Raw genomic sequence first — 19,401 nt, forward strand, 5'->3', positions numbered from 1 at the left:
TGCATTATGTGATTATCATAATCTCTAACATTTTTTTCAAAGCTGTGATTCACCATTTCCTTTCTTTTATGGTATGTTCATCACACTTTTGCTGAAACATTGGTTCACACACATGGGAGCCAAATTCATCCTTCACATAACTTCTCTGACACAAATGTAGTTAGTTACTTCAGGGATTGAATTTGCTCCAATGCGATAGCTATGTTGCTTTTTATTCCCCCTACTTTCCGTTCCCTTCAGGAGAGGAAAATCCCTACATCAGTGCAAGTTTAAAGCCTGCCTACAGCATTATAACATATTAGGGTTTATTAGACTGTAAATTTAACTGCCTGAGGTTTCTAACTCCAGGATGGTATGAAAATAAAAGGCGGTAAATAAGAGTTTTTATTTTTGGTATCAGGAAGCAAAGTTCTGTCAGTGATGCTAATTAACTGACAAAAAGAAAAGGAGTACTTGTGGCACCTTAGAGACTAACAAATTTATTTGAGCATAAGCTTTCGTGAGCTACAGCTCACTTCATCGGATGCGATGAAGTGAGCTGTAGCTCACGAAAGCTTATGCTCAAATAAATTTGTTAGTCTCTAAGGTGCCACAAGTACTCCTTTTCTTTTTGCGAATACAGACTAACACGCCTGCTACTCTGAAACCTGTACTTAAACCACATTCCTCCCTCCCAGTCTTTAACAATCCAAGGGTGAAATCCTGCCCCCATTGAAGTCAATGGCAAAAGTCTTACTGACTTCACTGGGGCCAGAATTTCACCCCAGGTCTCCAGTAAAGCAATGCTCATAATAGATATCCATTTGTAAATAAATTTGTACTGTTGCCATTCCAAACTGAGGATGGTTTAATGGGGGAATTTGTTTGTAGCTGGTTTTTGAAAGCCTAGAGAAATGACCACAAAAACATCCTTCCTTATAAAGACACTGGACAGGGACTTTGGACATCTGGATTCAGTTTCAGGTGTGCCATAGACCTTCTGTGTGACTTTAGGCAATTCACTTACTTTCTCCATGCCTCAGTTTCACATCTGTAAAATGGGGATAATTAATACTTTGCCTGTCTTTTGAGATTGTACGCTCTCCAGCGCAAGGGCTATCTTGAAGTATGTGTTTTTTCAGTGATTAGCAAAACTGGGGCAGATCTGGGTGGGGGCCTCTAGAGATTGTTGGCCTAGCTCAGTGTGATGTTTTTTGTTTGTTCTTAAATATATGTTCACTGAGGTATTTTACCAACCTAATTTTGAACTTGCTTTCTCCGTAACGGACTGATTTTTAGGTACTTGGTGTAATACATATGACTTGGTTTAACGACTTTTCTATAAATGAAAACAAATGAAAGCTGCATGCTACCAGTAGAAGCAAAAGGATTAATTCTGTAGTGAAGAGCTGATGTACCTTTGTTAACACTGATGTACTTTTTGCTTTGATTCTTCACAGTGGGAGGAAGTAAGCATTATGGATGAGAAAAACACTCCGATCCGCACCTATCAAGTCTGCAATGTAATGGAGCCAAGTCAGAACAACTGGTTACGAACTGACTGGATTCCCCGCGAGGGGGCTCAGAGAGTATATATTGAAATTAAATTCACATTGAGAGACTGCAACAGTCTGCCAGGTGTCATGGGAACTTGCAAAGAGACTTTTAACCTTTACTACTATGAATCAAACAATGATAAGGAGCGTTATATCCGTGAGAGCCAGTTTGCCAAGATCGACACCATTGCTGCTGATGAGAGCTTCACTCAGGTGGACATCGGTGATAGGATCATGAAGCTGAACACAGAGATACGTGATGTGGGCCCATTGAGCAAGAAGGGGTTTTACCTGGCTTTTCAGGATGTAGGTGCCTGCATCGCCTTGGTGTCCGTCCGTGTTTTCTACAAGAAGTGCCCATTGACTGTACGCAACCTGGCTCAGTTTCCAGACACCATCACTGGGGCTGATACATCCTCTCTAGTGGAAGTTCGGGGCTCCTGTGTGAACAACTCAGAAGAAAAGGATGTGCCAAAAATGTACTGTGGGGCAGATGGCGAATGGCTGGTACCCATTGGCAACTGTCTGTGCAATGCTGGCTATGATGAGCACAATGGAGAATGCCAAGGTAGGACCAGTCATATTGTACTTTTCATAAGGGCTCAGTGCGGGTAATTGAATGAGAGATGAAAGTAGATGGAGTAAAGCCAGTAATTAGCAGCCCCTGTGGGATGCAATGGGACAGAGGTGTCCAATGAGAGAGTGCAATAGCTCCAGGTGGCAAGGCTAAGAAGTGTATAATCCTGACAAAACAAATGATGCTACTGCAATCAGCAGAAGGCAAAACACGTTTGCTAACAAGCACTTAGATTTGAATTACCTTGGTGTAGCCACTGAAATTGGATGCAAAAGTAATGCACTGGAGCCACCATCATTTATCTCTCTTTCACAAGCAAAGTTTAAGCAGAGAAAACTCTGAGAAAGAAAAGTATTCCTTTTCTCCTTCAGGACTCAGTAGAGAACTTTGGTATTAAAACGGGAGAAGAATCAGTCAGAGAAACTTGGGTTTTATTTTGATGAGTTTAGCTCCCCCGGAAGTGTAAATCTTTGGTGTTTCACTTGTTGCAAATTTTTGTATTAAATAACCATTTGATATTTGATACTGCTGCCTTTGTTAAATATTTTCATTTCTTATAGGGGCTCTATTGTTGTCATTACAATGGAGGTGCTAGGATACTCTTAGAAATGCTACAGGCCTCCACCCCCCATACTATGCGCTGCAGAATTAGGGATTAAAGTTCATATAAAAGGCAGATTATCTCCAAAAAGATTTACATTTCCCCCTAAGATGTTACCATTATTTTATAAGTGAACTATTAGAAATCTTGAGCCTGATCTTCTAAACCCTTACTTGTGAGCATAAATAAAGATCAGCCTTTAATGGCTTCTTGTACGGATGAATGAGCCCAATCCTACAAAGTGCTGAATTGAGGGTGCTCAGCACCTTGCATTATTAGGCCTTGTATTGTTCTTTAAGATGTTTGGAAATGTAGTTTTGATCATAATGGACACTCTTCTGTTTTGCTACTTGTGCTTGTTTCCTAGGATAAGTTTAATATCTTGTTGTGACTAAGAAATTGAGAGTGAGGTAATAAAACAAACAACCGATAGTTTTTCTGCTAGACAAGTATAAGAAAAGAGCTATTTTTTTCTTAAATGCCCTACTGAAATCTTTTAGATGATAATTTACAGTCAATGTGAAGTTCATTGTTATGCATTGAAATTAACGGTTGGCAGGAAAGCAGTGCTAAGCACAAGCCTCTGCCTTCGTTCTAGCATTTTCATTTGGAGAAAAAATATAAGCATATCTTATCGTCCACAAAATTACAGTGGGCTGCAGTGAGAATTGAAAAATTAACAGCACAGTGGCAGGGCACTCTGTTTACAGTAAATTACTCTGTTTTATGGAATGTTGTGAAATAGAAGCTTGGAATTCTTTGCATGTCAGTAAACATACAAATGTGGCTGATGTGGTGACTGGGGACTATAGGAGAGCATCAGTGGCTGGAGAGATTTTATTATTTTGAAATGGCCCAATAACTTGTAGTCAAGGCTCCTTGACATTTTTACAACCCAATTTGTGGGAGGAGGAGGTGAATGAAAAAGGGATCTTGGTTTATTGCATGGAGATTATCCTGAGTTCTCTTCAAGGGCGATTGGGTCAGTATTGGGTCACAATGATGGATGCAGATCTAACACTTTTTTTTTTTTTTAGCTGTTGGCTCAAACACGAGCTAATTGCATGACAAATAGATACTGGGAGTTAATGTCTTCAGCCAGATTCTCTATAAACTCTCCACTGGGCCCATGAAAGTTGGACCCACAAAACCTGATTCTCCATTTCCTCAGTTAAAGAGAAATCTGATGGGGTCATATATAAAAGGAGAAAGAAACTCTTGCATAAATCTAGCCTGTTGAAGTTATTTTCAGAGGATGCAAGCCATCAAGTAATTTTAAATAGTTAAAACCATTTCATCACTGGTTATTTGTGGTTTCCCTTTTGGCATTACCAATCCCAAAGTCAGAGTAGTGTACCAGGGAACTCCTCTGATTCATGAAGTTTACAATAAAGTTCACAATTCACTCTCTGTTGATTTCTACTGAGGTTAAGGCCAACTAGGCTTTTGACATTGCTGGAGAAGTTTTCCCATTTCCATAGTCCAGTTAATTTTACAGTTCAGCAAATTTGCTTCTCTCATAGGTTTTTCTGGGGGAAGGGTTGAGAGAGGGGAATGCTTCCCATGGATTTTGAGGGGATGGTGAGGCGGGACGAAAGATCTTAAGTCTGCAAAAGCCTATAAAAAGACACCAGCCTATGACTGGAACCTTGCAAGCAGGTTCCACCCCAATTGTTTTTCAATGGGTTGACTGTGGCAGGACAAATACAAGAGTATGTCAGAGGTCACCCATTTCCTCATCCATCTTCCTCCTGTGATCCTGAGGTCAGAGTTGATTGATTAAGATCTTAAAAGTTTGACAAAGGCTTGGTAGGCAAGAATAGTCAGGGTGGGTGCAGGGTGAGTGGGGGGTGCCCCTGTTGTTGTGAGATCTAACGCTGGTCATCTGCTGGAGACTTCAGAAGCCTTGGGGACAGAACTACACTTCCTCTTGCCATTCTCATCTCCAGCAGTATATGCTAATGGAGGCCAAGAATGAGGAGACATGTCAGAGTTTATAAGGTGATGGTTGGATTGCCCCAAAAGCAGATGCAAGTTCATTCCAGCTCCTGATCTTGAATAACATTTTCTGAGCTGATTTTGTTCAGTCTTTGGTGGGAGACAACCACATAGTGTTAAGCAACTCTTCTTTCAAGGAGAATGTATGTCTGCAGTTAACAGCAGTTTGAACCTGTTGAATAGTTGATGCTGAGAATTAGAACAGGTCAAAAAAACAGGAGATTTTTTTTAGGGGGGGGACAGGGACAAGTATTGCTAAAAAATTGCCCCTCTTTTGTTGGAAAATTTCTGACAAGCTCTCCTGAGGATAATTGTTCTGCGGAGACCTTGTCATCTGTCAAAAATCAAGGAAGGGGAAAAAATAACATCTTAAACTTTATTCAGCTAAGGAAGGTTCCCAGATATGATACAGTGGAACACTGGAATATTTGACACTGATGCACACAATCAAAGCTGGTTAGCTGAGCAGTCATTCTCCTCTCATGATAGAGGTTTCAGCTTTAACACCCAGTAGAAAGAAGGTAATTTTAACATTGATTTTTTGTTCTCTTCTTTCCCTCCCACCCCCCTGCCTCTGATTTGTTCTTTAATGATCAAGGTTTTAGGAAAAGAAAAAAAGTCATGAAGAATATTATTAATGAAACATGAAATTATCTTATTTTATGACCTATCGCAAGGCTAAGGTAATTACTGCTTTTGGGGAAAGTCAAGCCATAGTGTTTCTTTTGAATATGTCATTGTGATATAAATTATTTTACACTTTAAATATTGTATAAATTATTTTATTGTATACTCGTATTATACAATGAGTATAGTGTGATTTAGATGTAGTTATGTAATTTTCTTATCACAATCAAATGGCTGTCCATATATTTTGGGAGGGGAGTAAAAGGAAAAAAATAGACAGATTATAAATATAATAGATTGAAACCATCTGGGATGGTTCTGATGCTGTGAAATTACAATTCTCAGTTTAGACCTGACATTTAGTGTAAATATGTGAGACAACCAAGAGCTTTTTTGCTATGATTTGTGTAAAGGTTATGAGAGTTAAGTGCTTTGTCTTCATACACTTGCTGTTGTGAGTTCTGAACAGGCCAGCTGGCAGAAAATCCAGCATCGTTTAAAATGTGGTTTAGAGTGTTGCCTTTTCATATCCTTGCCATTTTTGGAATTTTCCTCCTACCTTTGATAATGGCAAACTTAAGAAGCAATCCCTTGAGTAATATGATTGGTTTTATCTCTGTGGCTTTGAATAATGGCTGTGATCATTGAGAGAAACAATTCATTTTATATCAGAGGATCAGAGTTTAATTATTGTTCTTTTTCTGTTACACATTGGTTTGGTTGCGGCTAAATTTTTGCCAAAATAACTTAGCTGCTCTTTCCATCAGCACAAAGGGCAATCGCAGAGGTTACCCAGAGAGGGGAGAGTTGAGTTCGCCATTTAAGATGTGCAGACTGATTATTTTTTTGGCAACAGAAAAAATAAAAACTGGAAGAGAGAAGCTGCTGGGTGGGGGAAAGACTTATCTGTATAAAATAAGTGATTTGAACATATTCCTCTTTAGCAGAGTCCACCACATCTTATCAGGATAGCTCCCTATATGATTTTGTACCACAGTGTGGTGCAAGATGTCCACTTAAATATTTGGCACACTTAAAATCCCCCCCCTTAGATGTAAATCTAAAAAGTTCCTTTAAAATCTTCCTTGGCACATATCTGTGGGTGTGCTTTCATTTGGAATCAGTGACAAAACTATTATTCATTTATGTGAGAGCAGGATCTGGTCATTACATGGGATGTTATTAGTAAGAAGGAAGGTCAACAAACTATGTTAAAACTAAATGGAAAAAAAATCCTTTTATTAATTTATTAGAAGACTGGATAGCAGCCTTCAGTTGTTTTTGTAAGATACCAGACAAAATTCTACTGATAAAAATCTCCACAACCTAGCTTGTGTTACATGTGATGAGACCTAGATATATAGTCTTTCCTGTCAAGGGGTTATTTTATCGGTGTCTAATAACATGGTCCCATGGTCTTGGATTTTATTGTGCTTTTGAGAAGGAGTGATTAAGCAATAGCTCAGCTGTATGCTTGTCTCTTTTGAGACTCCGCTCTCCCCTCCCAACTTCTGATCTAAATATCTTCTCTCATTTCATCCCATAATGTTGCATCTTTTTATGTTTTTGGGCAGCCGGTGAGGTCATATAGTTTCATGAATCAGAGACAATTAAAATGTCCATTTAGTCATGGGAATGTTATGAATATTCAGAGCCTGCTTCACCTCCCTGGGAAGCAAACATGTTGGTTTCCTTCTCTTTACTCCCATTGGAGACTAGGAAAGTTTTCTCTGTGAATGGGGATTGTCAACTGTCTGGCCAGTTTGCCTTTTGCATGCAGCAGATTCCTCATTTGCATATTTTGTATACACCTCATGCAAAGCAGCACACCCATTTCCCCATTTCACAAAGGAGATAAGAGCTTCCTTTGGCCAAAATCTCCTTCTGTTTAGGAAGACCCTGAAGATTTGGATTTTATGCAAATTAATTCTGTTTTGATTTAAGTTATTTCTTTAAGAGATACAGAGTGCAATATTTGTACAGTGTTCTTATTCTACCCCAGCTCTTCTCCTTCTGAATATGGCTGATTGTCACTCTCTACTAAATGCTGGAGCCCACTTGCTCATTTCAAGTTGACATGTGGGAAAGTGCTACACTCTGGTAAAACTCTCAGCTTGTTTTTTAAACTGATCACTCACTTGCAGTGTAGTTTCTAGTGCTTTTTATTGAGCGGGGGGTGCATGTTGCTGGGTGTGATTTTACTCACAGTGTTTATGGGTGACCTTCTGTAGTTACATCTTTTCCAAGGGAACCAACTTCAGGAACTTCCTAAAAATAAAAGCATAAAGTTGTGTGTCTCAGGAAGACTCCAATGCAAAGGGTCAGTTCAAATGTGATATCATTCCTTTGAGTTCCTGGGCTTGCCACAGGAATGAACTTGGCCCGGAATTATTAGTTTGGGGGATGGAGAGAATTCAGCTTGTAGTGCTCGGATAAACTTGCACAAATTAAACTGCTACATTTCTTTATCAAAAAAAAACAATCTCTGAGAAAAGAATGATTGCCCTCGATAAACTTCCTAATTACACATGCACCCATATATTTTGATTTAAGTAGCTTTCCCTTTTTAATTTTTTCGCTTTAACTTTACTTAAAATTTGCTATTGGCCTGCAGGAAAGCTGAGGCTCATTAAATGCTCCCCAAACTCAGGCTTGTTTGGGACGTATTTGTTGAAAGGTTTATTGATTTAAGTCAGAACACATGCTGCATGCATGTACTGTATTTGTTTAAAAAGCACTGTTTTTCATTTTGTGTTTTATAAATCAACAGTATGAAGTTAGGACTGTGATCAGATTAGGGGCTGCATTCTATAAACCATCAAGGCAGGGGCTTTTGTTGCAAATATAAGCATACAATTTTTAATGTCCAATTAGTGTTTAACTTAAAGATAATTTCACAGGGCCATAAATGGCACAGTGTCAGACCGTGTGGCATAATTAAGCAGAGGCAGGACTGTTTAAAACAACAAAGAAACGTGCAGAAACTTTGGTTTTGCCCTGTGCAATACCTCAGGAAGTGAGATGGTGCTGTTCAAAGTACAATTGGAATGGACTATTAGGGTTAAATAATACCAAGAGGTACTGTGTGCTTGGTATGTGCTTCATGAGTTAGTCATTTGTGCCAAGAGAAAATTCAGAGAGAAAGTTCTTTCTCTTAGGATAGGTTTAAAGTAGTGTTTGCATTATGGTAGCACGTGGAGGTCTCAGCTGAGATCAGGGCCTTGTTTTGCTATGTCTAGCACAAGATGGGCCCCTACCCTAACAACCTTACAATCTAAATAGAGAAAACAGGCAAAGTATGGGGAAGGAGAAGGAAGTAATGCTGTCCCCATTTTAATGGATGGGGACCTGAAGCATAGAGAGATTAGGTAACATGCTCAAGGTCATGTGAGAAGTCTGTGGCTGAGCTTGGAATTGAATGCAGCTCTCCTGAGTCCTAGTCTAGTGTCTGAGCCATCAGGCCGTTCTTCCTCCCCCTGACAGATCCACACTTCTCAAAGGTGATCCTAGGAACAATGTCCTAATCTGTTACAGATTTCCATCTGCTTGAAATCTTAAATTATCATTTGAACCAAGTTAGTTGATAATAATAATTTCTCTTATATATGTGAATACACAGCCCCAATCCAAGGCTGTGGTACAGTGTCTCAATTACCCAGATAATCCTGTTTGCTTGTATTTTTAAACTATGAAGCGCTGGGTAATTATTCAATTCTTAATAGAAGGCAAATGGCAATGTAAACAATAATTAGGATGTTAGACTAATGCGCTTCAAAGCAAATTGGATTTTTTTTTTCTTACTGTTCAGCATGAAGTCCTATAAAGCTAACAATTTAGTGGCAAGGAAACAAGTTCCATTTTGTTCATATTTTATGGTGTTATCTCTTCATGCCTTGTTTCTGTGAATAACAGTTTGCCCCAATGAAGCTGCATACTCCAGAGCCAAATGTTGCTTTAACAATTGGCTCCCTGCCGTTTGCTATTTGGCTATGCTCTCCGGTGGCTCCAGATTGGCTCTTTGTCTCCTTCAGTTCCAGGGGCTCAGAGGTTAAGAGAATACTGACTTCCACCCACAATACTGACGGAAGATAAATATGGACAGACCTGGTGCTTAGTTAAAGTACGGTCTTGGCTGGAGAGCTTTTCTGCTGGGCTTTATTACAGATAAATGGGCTAGATTGAAGATGTAATATTTTCCCAACTACTGTTCTTCTGAATTATAGTTTTCTTAAAGGGATCTGATCTTCCCTTGGTCTATTTCCATAATGAGAAACATAGCCTTATAAATAAGAGGTAAGGGCCTGAACCAGAATCCCACATCTAAATCCCTCTCCACTTTGGAAAAGTTAAGATCTGGATCTAAACTTCTTAGTTCCATCCAGTCTCTGTAATGGGCCAGAACTGGAATGGCCCAGCTCCAAAAGCCCTGAACTTGGAGAAACCCTTCTTAACTTCACAGCTCAGGCTGAGATTCGTCTCTACCAGAAATCCACATGTGACCTGGAAACAGATGCAAAACACTCATTGCTTTCAATTCTTTCATAAACGTTATGTATATGTAGTATAGTTCAGACTTTCCAAAGTCCATTAATTAAATCTTGTCAACATATCCATTCCTTGCATTGTATTTATCCACTGATTGAGGACAGTGCATGTTGGTAACAAAGGCATCAGGCAAGGAGGCTGCATCTTTCCTAAATATTTTAACAATGCTTCTGTCACCCATGGGGTTTTTTTGCTGAACATTTGCCATGCATTCTCATCAGAGTCTGAATGAATGGGTTCAACAATCAGCTCTGTTTCTCCATTGTCAACATTTTAAGAAAGGTTCAAACATTCATCAGCATTGATGCTGTTAATGAATTACAGCAGTTTCATTGCAGCTAGCTTAATTTTTATCCTGAGAAGAGCAGGAAGTTTGGTTTAAAAATAAATAATAAAAAACAATGAAACTCTTCAACAGGTTACAAATTATTATTTAAAAAAAATTGTATTCGTTTCAAAGTGTCTCACTTAAAGGGTGTGGAACAGTCTTTTTTTTAAAAAAAAAAAAATCCCAGAGGCTTCCTGCCAGACCAGATTGTGAAAGCATTAATTAACGAGTCTGTCTTTCCAGACATAAAACATATCTGACTAGAGAGATGAAAAAAGTGTCGAGCCGGGCTTCTGTGAACTTGGTGCTTGAATTCATTTGTTTTCAGTTTTAAGTGTTTTCTGTAGTTGAAAAAGACATCCCCACTTTGAAAACAGTTTCCTTTTGAAGTGTCCAGTCTGGCAATGATTGAAACAGCCTCTAGGCAAATTAGCATGTTAAAAGAATTGGATCAATACTTTCCCCTTTCCCTCCTTCTCCCTCCCTCTTTCTCTCTCTCTCTCTCCAGAGCAGAGAATTTGAGCAGCACTAGAAGTCTCTTGACAGCTGTGCCAGTATGATTCAGAACTGTCGATAGCGGTATGGGCAACATGGATATACTGTGATCAAGCTGAGACAGCTTGATCCAGTGCCCAGACTCTTTCAAGGATGGCCATTTGAAAATGGAGTCAAGAGAAATTGACAACTCTGGAAAGCTCAAGCAGCCCATATAATTATGGAAAGGATTAGAAGGAAAGTGTAGGGAGAAATAGGAGATCAATAAAGGGCACAAGTTGACTGAACTCCTCCTTAGATGTTGCAGTACTCCATTTGTAAAGCTTAGCCTGAGCATGTAGAAGATTTCTTTAGCCGTTTTCAAGAGGCAAGTAAACAAAAATTAAAAAGGGGGTGGGCTCAAAGACAGGAAACTTCTAGGTAGTTCTAACAGGAGAATGCAGCAATGTTTACATTGAGAAGTACTAGTTTACAGACTGCAGAACCCACTTCTGGTTTCTCTGTGAAAATTATTTTATTTTAAGAACTGCAACTCAGTTTTCTGGTTGCTTGTAACTTGCCTGCTTCTGTCTTTGAGTGATAGATAAAGAAAGGTATGTTGGTTGGGAGCCAAGGACGCTTGAATTCTGATGCTGTCTATTTCTGCAGCCGTTGGACTATCCCTGCCTCAAATACCCCATCTGTCAAATGGGACTAACAGTTCACCTCCCTCCTTCCCAGGAGTGCTTTGAAGATGTGAAGTGCTGAACATTATACCACCTTACCAACAGGTGCATCATTAAATGAAAACCACTTCCTTTACAGCACTGTGGTAATCTAATTAGTAAATGGTGCTTGTTGAAAGTCGTTGCTTTGCCTGTCCTTTCCCCAGCATAAAAAAACCTCTTACTGATCCAAATTACATCCTAGTCTTCCTGAAATGGTGGCTTCTCAGCACAGCCTTTCCAACTCTCACAACCTTTGGATGACATTTACATCCAGTTGTAAATGCTGTGGGGTGGCTGATTGGTGTCAACAGGAGAGCAAATCAGTCTCATGTTTTTTCTATCTGAAATTGTTTTGAATGATCTGTATATCTGCCATCCTATCCTCCAGCTGTGAACCTCCTGTTCGTCCCATTGCTTTCACACACACACAAATGAGCTGGTGCGTTTTGCCCACTCAGAATTACATTATTGAATTTCCTCATTCCTTTTTTGTAGATTGTAAGTGTCCAAGTTAGAGCTAATAAGATCATTAAAATCAGGAGCTGGTTCCTAGATATAGTCCAGTTACTCATTAAGTAACTGGACTATTAACTCACTACAGTTAATGAGAATATGATTGAGATAATATTTAAGGTTTGCAGCGTTGTTGTAGCTGTGTTGGTCTCAGGATATTAGAGACAAGGTGGGTGAGGTAGTATCTTTTATTGGACCAATAAAAGATATTCTCACCCATGATATTTAATATCAGATTGTAACAGTGTCGCCTACCCCGTCTGACTTCAGGCTAGCTATTGCCTCAGTTTCCCCTACTTGGGCTCCCCAGTAACTTCAGCAGAGATTTTCATGTGTCACATAACACTTCCAGGGTCTGGGTTTATTGACAAAGTTCACAAGAAAATACAAGAGCTCCCAGCCAGCTTTCCTGGTTGCCTCACTTGGTGCAGGGTTCTTAGTCCTGTCTCTGCTGAGGCTTTCCTGTAGCAGACTTGTTCTCCCCACTTCAGCCTTCCTCACTGGATCCTGCTCCCTGCAGGCTTGCACCCCCAGGCCCTCTGCTTGGGAGGCAGGGAGAGTTTCTCTGTGTAGAACAGCCCATGAGTTAGACATCCTTCCAGTCTCTCCCTGCCCTCAGTCAAGCAGCATCTGACACAGATTAGCAAAAATTATAGCACTGAAAGTTCTTTTTGCATGAAATGTGAGCTACTGAGGGCATTCTCAAACCCTGCGCAGACACCCTCTGTTGCGTCCCAGATGTATACAATGCAATGTTCGGCGTGTATTCCCTTCTCAGTCTTGACTAGAGCTTTGTAATAACAAAAGAAGAGACTGCTCCAGAAAATCCATACAGGGTTGTACATTGGACCCACTTCCTGCAGAGAGGGGATTTTGGGTGTTGTAAATATTGAGTGCTGTAAATATTCTTGAAGTGCAGATGTAATCGATAAAGATCGCAGTTTTGTGGCTCACTAGTGCATTTCAGTATCTTAATTTAAGGAGTCCCTACTAATCTTAGATTTGTTGCAATATTATAGATTATGAAAATGAATTCAAATAATTATGGGCCACCGTTTTAGAAATTGTCTGGAGAGGCTAAAGGTGATGAATTTATGAGAGAACACACAACACTAGTTCTGTTTATCTACAACCACTTACAATACTGGACGCAAAAGAGCTTTTGAACATGGCAGCAACATAGGAAGCAAGGGTGTTGTACCTGCAAGAGAAAGCCATCGAGAGAGAGAGGTTTCTTGTATTTTCCTAAGAGCCTGGTGCTGGCCATGGTCAGAGACAGAATACTGAACAAGATGGATCTTACAGCAGATCGACTGGTAGTACCTGAGAGCAGAATTGAGACACCTTCTTCATTTCATGGTGGAACACACCATGTTGTCATGGGGTTGTGCATAGACCAAAAGCAGTCTGTGGCTTTATTAAGGGATTATTTCTTCCTCTTCCTGTTAGGGATATGCTGTGTCAGTACTCCGGGTCAGCTCTTTGAGTGGGGCATGGGACCTCAAGGGGCTGGAGGAAAAAGATGATTGTATACCAGTTTTGTGGCTCCCACATTTCCTGGGGCTGCCGGAAGCTTGTTTGCTCCCCAAGTTAGAACAGCCCTTGTACTGATCGCTGCAAGGTGTCATTTTGCCAGCCAGGTATTGCTGAAGTGCAGGAGTACTCCAGCCATGTGTCATCCCCTTGCCTGGTCTCCTGTGTGTCAGGGGCCAGGATCTAGCTCACTGTGTTTCTCAGCTTCTTTTAAGTTCATTTTTAACTCCCATTTTTATAATGTGCACTTGGCTAAGTTTCTAGAGAATCCTTGATAGTTTGACCTCTGAGTACACCTGTATTGAAACCTGGTTTTAAGAATGCTCTTGTAACAGACTAATGAATGGGCATTTTTATGCAGGTTTGCTCAGCACCCCTTACTGGCTAAGTTTACTCTTGTGTAAACATTACCTTTTTATTTGGTTTGAAGTTTGCCCTTTGAAATCCAAATGCATTCTGTCAACCGCTACTCTCTCTTCCTAAATTCTGGATGACCCCGCAAAGAGAGAGATGGTTATGCAATTATTTTTTAAATGGCCCTTGTTTTAAGGAGCACGGAGTAATTACTATTTTGTTGCCTCTATCTCTGAAAGAATGGTGGTAAAGTGTCCTTCAGCATTGCTAAGTAACAGGGAAGATATGTGCTTGGTAGGGATAACTCCTTGAAAATTTGCAACATGTAATAATTATCACATCACAGTAACCTTATGGTCAGTCAAACAAACATGTAACCTTTCTTCCTCACAGCTTAAGTCCTCAAAGAGAATCCTCTGCAGACTTTTGGCCAAATTGTGCTGTAACTTACACCTGTGTCACTTTAATGAAGTCATTTGGATTGCACATGGAGGACAGAATTTGGTCATCAGAGGACAACCTGAATTAAATGGGAGGGTGGAAAGATGACTAAAAAGGTCACATCCAGGGCATCTGGTTTTGTGTTGAAAGAAATATTTCTTTTTAAAAACCTGTCGTAAAGAACAACTAGATTTACCAGCAAATACTAGCATATGCTGAAGTGGACTCTTAACATTTCCCATGTCTCCTGTGTGATGCCTGCAGACTTGAGCATTGGCATTAGGGTACTCTAATCAATTTCTAACTGAGAAGTTGGTAGCCAGGTAGGTCTCTGTGGATTGGGAATGACTCATCACAAAGAAACACTGTGAAAATTTGGCTCCATAGCTCTATATTTGCTGGAAAATAGCCTCCTCTTTTTCCAGATTTTTCAGCAAATAAGATGTTGAAAAACCAGAAAGCTAATGTAGAATGAATTTTGTTCTTGCATGGCTAACTGGAGATGACTATCTGTGATACAAAAATACTTAAAAAGACACCGCCAAGGTGATTTGACCTGCCTTTTCTCTTTATGTAAGTTTGCAATTGCTTCATCATTCCCTTTTCAATCTATATCTGATTGCGCAAAATAAATTCTTTAAAGCCCTGTGCTCATAGTCATGAATCTCACCACTAACCCTACAATAACAAATAAGTGAACTGAAATGATACAAGGAAATACAATACCTCTAAAGGAGCTGATCATTAGGGGTCAGAATCTGATATCCCTACTCTCACTGAGTAGTACTTTACTCCACAAGCAATTCCTTTGGCTTCAGTGGGTCTGCTCATATAAAATACAATTCAGTTCGACTTGAGATATCAGAATCTGACCGCAACACTGTGGAAAATAATTGAAAATAATGAAATAACTAGATGGTGTTCTTTTAACTAATCCAGGTCCAAATCCTGGCTCAGGATTACAATGGAATAATGGGGACATTAGCCCCCTGACTCCTAAATTCCCCACCTCCAGATTGCCATGGAAAGAATCTTTGTACTGCTGGCTCCATTGTGGCTGCTGGCTGGCATTTCTGCTTTGGTGCAGTTATCCAGCAGTTACTTCCAAAGGTGCATGATCCTTTTAAAGTTCCTCAGCCTGTGGGTTCGGTCTTGGAGACTCCTGCAGGTTCCATGTGTCAGATCCACGTTCCTGTGCTGATGGCGTTTACTGTGTGACCTATTTTGGCTTAATATCACATTTCCACTCCCCCCCCATCCCTCACAGTTTTGTTAACTTATCTCATATTACGTTGAAAAATGGCCTCATTTACATCAGTAGAAACATTTCATTTACACCCAGATTGGTTCTAATGTGCAGCATGTGTATCCACTTACTAATCTAAGTAGATAATTAATCTAATAAGTAGATATCTACTAAGGAGATGTGGGCTGTACAGGTACAGTACCTATATCTGTTGGGAGGTGGAGAAGGGATATTAAAATTGTTTATGAGTTCAGAGCTGTATCAGGCCTTGCACCATTTTTGAGTTATGATATCATTACCTGAGCTGTGGAAGCCAAGAAATAAAACCCTTAACCATGATATATGAGGAGTGTTTATGTCTTTGAAATACAGAGAGGAAGGAAAAATACACACACAGCATAGTATATTTTTGCTCTGTTCCTGTGTATGTGTTTTCCATTAACACATATAGAATAGACACATAATTCATTAATGTGTACATCAGAGCATGCCTTTTTTTAATGATGCATTCCATTTGGCCAATAACATGCTTGTTTCTTAAATCAATTATTCAAGCTCATTTAAATAAACATGGGATTCGTTATCTACCTGAAAGAAAAGGAGCACTTGTGGCACCTTAGAGACTAACAAATTTATTTGAGCATAAGCTTTTGTGAGCTACAGCTCACTTCATCGGATGCATTCAGTGGAAAATACAGCTTATGCTCAAATAAATTGGTTAGTCTCTAAGGTGCCACAAGTATTCCTTTTCTTTTTGCGAATACAGACTAACACGGCTGCTGCTCAGAAACCTGTTATCTACCTGGTAAGCATTGTTACAGGCCCCATAATTTTAATTCTTTGCCTCACAATTTCCAATCACTTACTTTGAGAACACTTTTCTTGCCACGTTGGAAGAGGGTATTATTGTATTTGTAGCCAAATGAAGATCTGTGTTGGAAACACCAAACCGATTACTGAATCAATGTTGAGCAAACGGATTATTCTCAAGTAAACCATTGGCTGCACTTATCTATTTCTGTGTTGGGAAGCTGTAACAGAGTGGTTTGCCCTTGCGCTGGAGAGTCTGGGACCTGGCCAATCCTGATTACAGAATAAGTCCCCTATAAAGACCAGGAGGTGGCTGCAACAGACCAGGGAAATTGCTCCAGCTAGGAAGGGACGGGAGGAGCCTGCTAAGGGAGGAAGGATTCTGACCAAACCAGGGAAGCTTCAGCTGTACCCAGCTGGAGGCTGGAGGAAGATTTTTGAGTTTAATTTTGAACATTAAGTCAATAAATCAGATCCTAATCCAGACTGCTTTGATTGGACTGGAAAAACCATGTGTGGAGTTTATTTGGGCATCCAAGAAAGGAAACTGAGGTGCATGCAGGGCTGCCTTGAGACCACCAGAGGGCACAGTGAGGTGAGCACTCACCTACAGAAGCACATAGAGAGCTTTTCAAGGATCACAAACAGTTGGTATCTATGCACTCTACTAGATACTCTACTAGATACTACTAGATACAAACTGTATCTGAACACACTTTGCAGAATTAAATAATATTGTTACAAAGTATCAGCAGTGGGAGAAAGAAATTAAGAGTTATAGACAAGGGAGAAAAGCGTGTCTGAAGTAAAGCGTGGGGTAGAGATGGAGAGACATAAGAGGTATGTTGCAGATTTCAAGAGTTGTAGACTCTGGCACCAGCAGTCATGAGATCATCTGGATAAGCCAAAAGAAAAGGAGTACTGTGGCACCTTAGAGACTAACCAATTTATTTGAGCATAAGCTTTCGTGAGCTACAGCTCACTTCATCGGATGCATACTGTAGTCTTTTGCAGTTTCCACAGTATGCATCCAATGAAGTGAGCTGTAGCTCACGAAAGCTCATGCTCAAATAAATTGGTTAGTCTCTAAGGTGCCACAAGTACTCCTTTTCTTTTTGCGAATACAGACTAACACGGCTGTTACTCTGAAATCTGAATAATCCAGTTACACATCAGAATTAACAGTCATTTTATCTGCTGCTGTGTAGACAACAAACAGCACAAGGTGCTTGATTCAAAATCCACTGAAGCAAATGGAAAGACTCCTACTGACTTCACTATTCTTTGGATCAGGCCCCAAGTGCAAATTGCTTTACCAGATCCTTTGAAGTCTTAACTTTCATGGAATCCCTTATGCTCTTGGTAATTTGAACCGTTGTACTTTGCATGAGATGTTCTGATGCAAACGAAATTTCAATAATAGTAATAGCCACGGCTTGTGCGTATGTACAACGCAAGAAAATGTCAAGTAAAGCAAATTTCTTTTTCCATCAGTACATCAAAATGAAAGTTTCCTGTAAGAGTAGACTGATAATGTTAAATAGAGCTTCAATCAGATATACTGACAAGTGTGTATAAAGGGCTATATAAAAAGTGCCAAAATATGTTTTAATAAATGTGTGAAGGCCAATTGATTTCTGCAGCTTGTGCATGTTAATATACGCTTTCTGTATGAAACTGGCATTTGTCACCAGGTTTTTACAGTTCTGTAGATGTCATAAATTTAAACACTGTAATTGAACCTGAATTCACTACAGGTTTATTTACCAAATCAAAGAGTGACGTGCATACAACACTCACTCTGTTTGCCAGCTAAACTCATGGGTTAGTGAAGTGCCAAGGAAAGACTGATCATTTGAACTATGTTAGTTCTAGCAAATGACAGGTTTTGTCGTTGTGACATGTTCTACAGATTATCACATTAACAGGTGCAAAGCTCATATAAAAGATATCATAGGGCGTGCAGTATGGTCCAGCCATGTAATAGTGTGTCATTTGGCAGTTCTGGAGAAATGGATCAAGCCTGGAATTTACCGATATCTACATTCAAATGATGGTTGTACATAATGCACTTGACTGTTGTACACAAAGAAAGTTTTGTCAGCTAATTGTACCAGGATGCATTTACAATGCATAAAAAACATCCCTTCCACAGAAAAATGCATAACAGGTAGTGTAATACAGGAATGATTTAGAAAAGCTTTTACATACAATAGGAGATTTTTATTTATGACTTTTTGAAATATAAAGGGTTAGTGACTTATTTTTTTCTCTCTTGCACCCCAGGCTGTTCCTTAACTGTCTTGCCTGGAATCACATTGCCGTTAGTGGGGAGTAGCAGGAAATAAGGATAGGGGTTCATGATGCTATTCTACAAGGGCGTGTCATTAGAGCATAATTTGTAATCTGGACGTAGTGATTTTTCTCCTGATTCTTATGCTAGTCCTTTCTTCCTCCAAGAACTAGAAAAAGCGAAGAGCTAAACTGAACTAATGTTTATGGAATTGTTGGTTTGGATTAATAAAAATGTGTTCGCAAAAAGAAAAGGAGTACTTGTGGCACCTTAGAGACTAACCAATTTATTTGAGCATAAGCTTTCGTGAGCTACAGCTCACTTCATCGGATGCATACTGTGGAAAGTTTAGAAGATCTTATTATATACACACAAAGCATGAAAAAAATACCTCCTCCCACCCCACTCTCCAGCAGGAGAGTGAGTTTGTGTGTGGGGGGGGGGGCGAAAAGGGGGTGAGAGAACCCGGACCTGTGCTGGAAATGGCCCAACCCGATTATCATACACATTGTAAGGAGAGGTTTCAGAGTAACAGCCGTGTTAGTCTGTATTCGCAAAAAGAAAAGGAGTACTTGTGGCACCTTAGAGAATAACCAATTTATTTGAGCATAAGCTTTCGTGAGCTACAGCTCACTTCATCGGATGCATACTGTGGAAACTGCAGAAGACATTATATACACAGAGACCATGAAACAATACCTCCTCCCACCCCATTCTCCTGCTGGTAATAGCTTATCTAAAGTGATAAGCTATTACCGGAAACCTACTGACCGCTATTCCTACCTACATGCCTCCAGC

At 39.8% G+C, this 19,401-nt stretch overlaps 1 protein-coding gene across 2 annotated transcripts in view; it reads left to right on the plus strand.

Annotated features, from left to right (window-relative positions):
* EPHA4 (EPH receptor A4) overlaps positions 1 to 19,401 on the plus strand; it is a 125,562-nt gene that overhangs the window by 5,853 nt on the left and 100,308 nt on the right. For both annotated transcript variants that reach the window (XM_073359960.1, XM_073359961.1), the window contains exon 3: positions 1,440 to 2,103. In XM_073359960.1, coding sequence (XP_073216061.1) covers positions 1,440 to 2,103 — 664 coding nt within the window. The remainder of the gene's footprint in view (positions 1 to 1,439; positions 2,104 to 19,401) is intronic.

The sequence above is a fragment of the Lepidochelys kempii genome, chromosome 9, assembly GCF_965140265.1.
Source record: "Lepidochelys kempii isolate rLepKem1 chromosome 9, rLepKem1.hap2, whole genome shotgun sequence".
Lineage (NCBI taxonomy): Eukaryota > Metazoa > Chordata > Testudines > Cheloniidae > Lepidochelys > Lepidochelys kempii.